Consider the following 6,000-nt stretch of genomic DNA (forward strand, 5'->3'; position numbering starts at 1 on the left):
AACTAGGAATAGAAGTGGGAACAGAAAAGTTTCCTTGAACAATAAAGGGTATCTATGAAAACTCAGCACCTAATATCATACTTAATAGAGAGACATTGAATGTTTTTTAAGATAAGGAACAAGGCAAAAATGTCTTCTCTGATCACACCTATTGAACATCACATTGGAGGTCCTAGCCAATGCAACAGGCAAAGAAAAAGAAATTAAAAACATGTTGATTTGAAAGGAAGAAATAAAACCGTCTATTGGCAAATGACATAAATTGTCTAAGCAGAAAATCCCAGATCAAGCCTGGCGCGGTGGCTCACGCCTGTAATCTCAGCACTTTGGGAGGCCGAGGCGGGTGGATCATGAGGTCAAGAGATCGAGACCATCCTGGCCAACATGGTGAAACCCCGTCTTACCAAAAAATAGAAAAGTTAGCTGGGCATGGTGGTGCATGCCTGTAGTCCCAGCTACCTGGGATGCTGAGGCAGGAGAATTGCTTGAACCTGGGAGGCGGAAGTTGCAGTAAGCCGAGATTGAGCCACTGCACTCCAGCCCGGCAACAAAGTGAGACTCTGTCTCAAAAAAGAAAAAAAAATCGGTGACCCTAGAAAATCCCAGATCATTTACAAAGAAAGGTTTCTCGAACTAATAAGTGAATTTAGCAAGTTCGCAAGACACAAGTCAATATAAAAAAAGTAAATTATATTCCTACATACCAGCAATAAACAGTTGAAATTTTAAAAGGGATACCATTTACAACAGGACCAAATAAATGAAATACATGGACGTAAATCTAAGAAAACGTGTGCAGGATCTGTATGTTGAAAACCACAAAACACAGATGAAAGAAGTCAAGAAGATCTGAATAAATGGAGAGAGAGACTTTGTGTGTTGATTGGAGGACTCAATAATGTTCAGGTGTCGACTCTTTCTAATTTAATATGTAGTTTTGATGCAATCGCACCCAAAATACCACAAGGTTTTTTACAGATATTGACAAACTGATTCTAAAATGTATATGGAAAGCAACAGAACTAGAATAGCCTAAACAATTCTTAAAACAATGAGCAAAGTCAGAGGACGGACACTATCTGACTTTAAGACATGCTATACAGCTGCAGAAACCAAGGCAGTATAACGTTTGGGGACAGACATGTAAATCAATGGAACAGAATAGAGAACCCAGAAATAGCCTTCCTTAAATATGCTCAACTGATTTTTTGGCAGAGGTGCAAAGATGATCCAATGGATAAAGGATAGTCTTTTACAAATGGTGCTGGGGGCTGGGCACGGTGGCTCACGCCTGTAATACCAGCTCTTTGGGAGACCAAGGCAGTTGGATCACCTGATGTCAGGAGTTCGAGACCAGCCTGATCAACATGGTGAAGCCCCATCTCTACTAAAAATACAAAAAACTGCCAGATGTGGTGGTGGGTACCTGTAATCCCAGCTACTTGGGAGGCTGAGGCAGGGGAATCACTTGAACCCGGGAGGGGCATGTTGCAATGAGCTGAGATCATGCCACTGCATTCCAGCCTGGGCGACAGAGCTAGACGTTGTCTCAATTTAAATAAAAAATAAAAGGTGCTGGGAAAACTGGATATTGATATGCAAAATAAATAAATAATAAATAAATAAACCCCTCACACACCTCACATCTTACACAAAAATTTCCTCCCAGGGATTTAAAAGCCAAGTTTCATTTAAAATCTTTTGGACGGATGTGGTGGCTCATGCCTGTAATCCCAGCACTTTGGGAGCCTGAGGCAGGTGGATCACCTGAGGTCAGGAGTTCGAGACCAGCCTGGCCAACATGGTAAATCCCCATCTCTAATAGCCGGGTGTGGTGCACATGCCTGTAGTCCCAGCTACTCAGGAGGCTGAGGCAGGAGAATCACTTGAACCTGGGAGGTGGAGGTTGCAGTGAGCCGAGATCACACTACTGCACTCCAGCCTGGGTGACAGAGGGAGACTCCATCTCAAAAAAAAATCATAGATAGATAGATAGATAGCAAATTGAAACACTTAGGTACCTACATACAGGGTCTGTATGGATGCTAACTTAAAAACTTCTTACAGAGACATTTCAATGGACATCCTCATGCTGCTTCTGCTTTTGTGTATAATATATGCCAGATTTTCCCAAGATGAATACTCCCTCAATCAAGCTATCCGGAAAGAATTTACAAGGTAGGAGGTTTGGGTAATTCCTCTTGATCTGGGGCCATTGCACTAGTCCAGGTTCTGTGTGCACCTTCCCCATGTTCCACGTCCACATATGAAACATTGGAAAGGTTCTCACATTTCCCCAGTATTAATAACACCCCCTCCATTCGCAGACTTTGAGCACGTTCCTAGCATCTCATTTGGGGTAAATAGTGAAACAAGGATATTTCAAAGAAGTTTAAATTCTGTACCAAAATAGGGTCTTGCAGTTTCTTTTTTGCTGGAGACATCAGAGTTCTTCTTTCAAAGCCTATGGTTGCAATTTATAATAACTGACACTCAATTTCAAACAGTTTTTTTTTCTTTTTTTTTTTTTTTGAGACGAAGTTTTGCTCTCTTGTTACCCAAGCTGGTGTGCAACGGTGCAGTGCTCAGCTCACTGCATCCTCCGTGTGTTCAAGCAATTCTCCTGCCTCAGCCTCCCAAGTAACTGAGATTACAGGCACGTTCCACCACACTCAGCTAATTTTTTTTTGTATTTTTAGTAGAGATGGGGTTTTACCATGTTGATCAGACTGGTCTTGAACTGCTGACCTCAAGTGATCCACCTGTCTCAGCCTCCCAAAGTAATGGGATTGCAGGAGTGTGCCACTGCGCTCGGCCTTCAAGCAGCTCCTAACACCACTCAAGTTCTCGATCACTTCTCAAGTGCTCATTTGCTTCTTCCTCTTCTCTGTAAGTAGTAGATGTTCATCCTAGGTAAATCTGTCAGAAATGAAAAGTATAAAGCAGAAAAATTTCCATGACACCACCAGGCAGAGGCAAGCATGATAGCATTTTGTTGTGTCATATTTCTTTCTTTTCTTTTCTTTTCTTTTTTGAGACAGAGTCTTCCTCTGTGGCCAGGATGGAGTGCAGTGGCACAACCTCGGCTCACTGCAATCTCCGCCTCCTAGGTTCAAGTGATTCTCCTGCCTCAGCATCCCGAGTAGCTGAGACTATAGGCTCATGCTACCAGACCCAGCTAATTTTTTGTATTTTAGTAGAGATGGGGTTTCACCATGTTGGCCAGGATGATCTCAATCTCCTGACCTCGTGATCCATCCGCCTCAGCCTCCCAAAGTGCTAGGATTATGGGCGTGAGCCACCGCGCCCAGCCTGTGTCATATTTCTTTTCCACGTTTCAGTGCTTCTAAAATTGGGATGCATACTGTCATCAATAGGTGCATTTAACCTAGTCTTCCTTTTTTATTGAGAGTTTTTCTTGAATCCATAGTTAGGCTTTATTTTCACCTGCCACAAACAGTCAGTCTGAGAGTCCTTTCAAGGCAGTGTGGCTTTGAATTCTAGAGTGCATTATATGAAATAATATCCATTCTTCATTATGATTTCAATGCTAATAAATACATTTCAGCTGGGCGCGGTTGCTCACACCTGTAATCCCAGCACTTTGGGAGGCCGAAGCGGGTGGATTACCCGAGGTCAGGTGTTCCAGACCAGCCTGACCAACGTGGAGAAACCCATCTCTTCCAAAAACACAAAACTGGCGGGTCATTGTAGCACATGCCTGTAATCCCAGCTAATCAGGAGGCTGAAGCAGGAGAACCACTTGAACCCAGGAGGCAGACGTTGTAGTAAGCTGAGATTGTGCCATTGCACTCCAGCCTGGGTAACAAGAGTGAAACCCCATCTCTAAATAAATAAATAAATGTATAAAATAATTCAGTGTGCTTCAGAAGTTACCTTATTTTACTCTGGTGACTACTTAAAGACATAGTTATACAGCATCTCTGAGTGTGTTGCCTTTGACTAATTCAATTTGATGTAAATACTTTTTTGTTGAATCTTTTGGCAAAAGTGAGTGGCTGGAAAGTCTGTTTAATTTTATCAGCTAGTTCAGAACATATTTATTTTTTCTAAGAGAGAGGGTTATTCATACCCAGCGAGATCCTGGCTGATGGATATTGTCCCCTTTGTCAGCATTGTGATCTACTCGTAAGGAAAGGCCTGGAAGTCCCAGTGCAGTGAGTCTGGGTGTTCTGTAGCTCAGTAATCCAAGTTTTTTTTTTTTCTGCTGAGCATTCTAATGGTAAATAAGTGGAATTTTCTGCCTCCTCATTTGTGAAACCAGCAGTTATTTCCATCCATGACCAACTTTTCAGCTCCCCTATCTGTGCAAGTGCACAGCCTCTGCCAGTAGGTGGTGCTGTGTGCAAAACAAAGTGATAATTTTGGTCCTCTCTGGAAATGGAAATCTGAACATGAACAACCTGTGGCTTTTACTAGTTTATTTTTTATCTCACATTTCACAGGTCAACATTATTTGACATATTTCTCATACGAATTGTTGCTTCTTGATACTCAAATCAGAAATATCTCAGCTGAGATCATATTTGTGAGCTATCTCAGGTGCACACGAGACTGGTGTGTGCACATTCACAACTCCTGTGGATTTGCATAGACCTTACGTTTCCCACAGGGATGCAAAACCTCACTGCCTCTGGGTACTCTGACCACCAGGCAAGGATATTCATGTGTCCCAGTTGGTAATGGAATGTTTAAAGTGGAGCCTCTCCATCTCACCCCCATCACCCAATACCTAATCCTGAAACATCACCAACAGCTGAGGGTTTGGCATTTACTAGCATTCCAGATAGAGAAGCTAAGCCGAAGAGGGGAAATAGATGAAACGGAGTTCAGAGACTGGGCCCCCAGCTCACTTTTGGTTGCCAGGTGACTCTGGCAAGCACTTGCGCTCTGAGCTTTAGTATCTTCATCTGTAAAGGGAAGGAACTGGGCTGCTGAATACCTTATATCTTAAGAAGTCATCGTGTTCTTGGATTTTGCCATATTTAAGTTGCATTTGAAGTGTTTCTGAATTCAAGAAAGACTTCATGAAATTCCAAATAAAATAAATGTAAAACAAAAACCAGCACATAAAGGACAAATCAATGAAGCAAGTGTTCTAAGTGCCATAAATGTAAAATAACAACTGATTTTATCTTTTGCATTGTTTAGCCAGCTTTGTGGGCTTATTTTATATAATTGCAGTCATTAATACAGACAGGACCAGAATACTCCTGGCTCATTTAGCTCACTACCTGCACTTTGGGTGTGCCAGGAATGAGGCATGAGATGTCTGCAGTTTGGCCACTAGGACTTTTGGCTTTGGGTTATTTTCAGGGCTTTCTTGACTTTGTTTCTCTAATGTTATACCAATGGGGAGGCAAGTGTCAAGAAGTGATACCATTTCCCTGAAAGTGGTGCAAACTCAGCATGGCTATAATGTTTATACTACTTTATTCTTTAAAAACACAGAAGATGGAGCATATTAGTTGCTATAAATGTACAATGTTTGTCTGTCAAATAATCTTGCTCCCCACAGCAAACGCTCAACACTTTACTTTGTTGAAAGTTCACCACCAGCCATCCTTTGCCTCTTTTCTACCCTCCAGCCTTTTCACTGCATCTCTGTGCCCCCTGGCTCGTTCGTCCTTTCCTTTGGCGTGAATATTTGCAGAGATGTATCTGCTTACCTTATGCGTCCCGTCTCTGTCTCCATCTGTGTTCTCCTTTGCTGTTCCCTCTCTGTTGTTCATTCCACGCTCTGGGTGCTATGGCAGGCCTCCAACTCGCTCTGCATTTGATAGTTTGACAAAACTTGTAAAGAAGTCCGGAGATGAGAACCAGCACCCAATAAAAGACCTGAAAAGATTAAGCTCTAAAGATGTATAAACGAATGATGATCAAATACTTCAAAGAATAAGAGATCACTTCTTTTTAAGAAAAAGGAAATAAAACCAGTCAGATAAATTAATTCATTAGACTTTTACTCATACATGCTAT

The 6,000-nt window shown here is 42.0% G+C and overlaps 1 protein-coding gene across 1 annotated transcript in view; it reads left to right on the top strand.

Annotated features, from left to right (window-relative positions):
- PKD1L1 (polycystin 1 like 1, transient receptor potential channel interacting) overlaps positions 1-6,000 on the top strand; it is a 182,645-nt gene that overhangs the window by 131,763 nt on the left and 44,882 nt on the right. Inside the window, exon 46 of the mRNA XM_037728604.1 lies at positions 2,068-2,178. Within this exon, the coding sequence (XP_037584532.1) occupies positions 2,068-2,178 (111 nt within the window). The remainder of the gene's footprint in view (positions 1-2,067; positions 2,179-6,000) is intronic.

The sequence above is a fragment of the Cebus imitator genome, unplaced genomic scaffold (genome assembly GCF_001604975.1).
Source record: "Cebus imitator isolate Cc_AM_T3 unplaced genomic scaffold, Cebus_imitator-1.0 Scaffold272, whole genome shotgun sequence".
NCBI lineage: Eukaryota > Metazoa > Chordata > Mammalia > Primates > Cebidae > Cebus > Cebus imitator.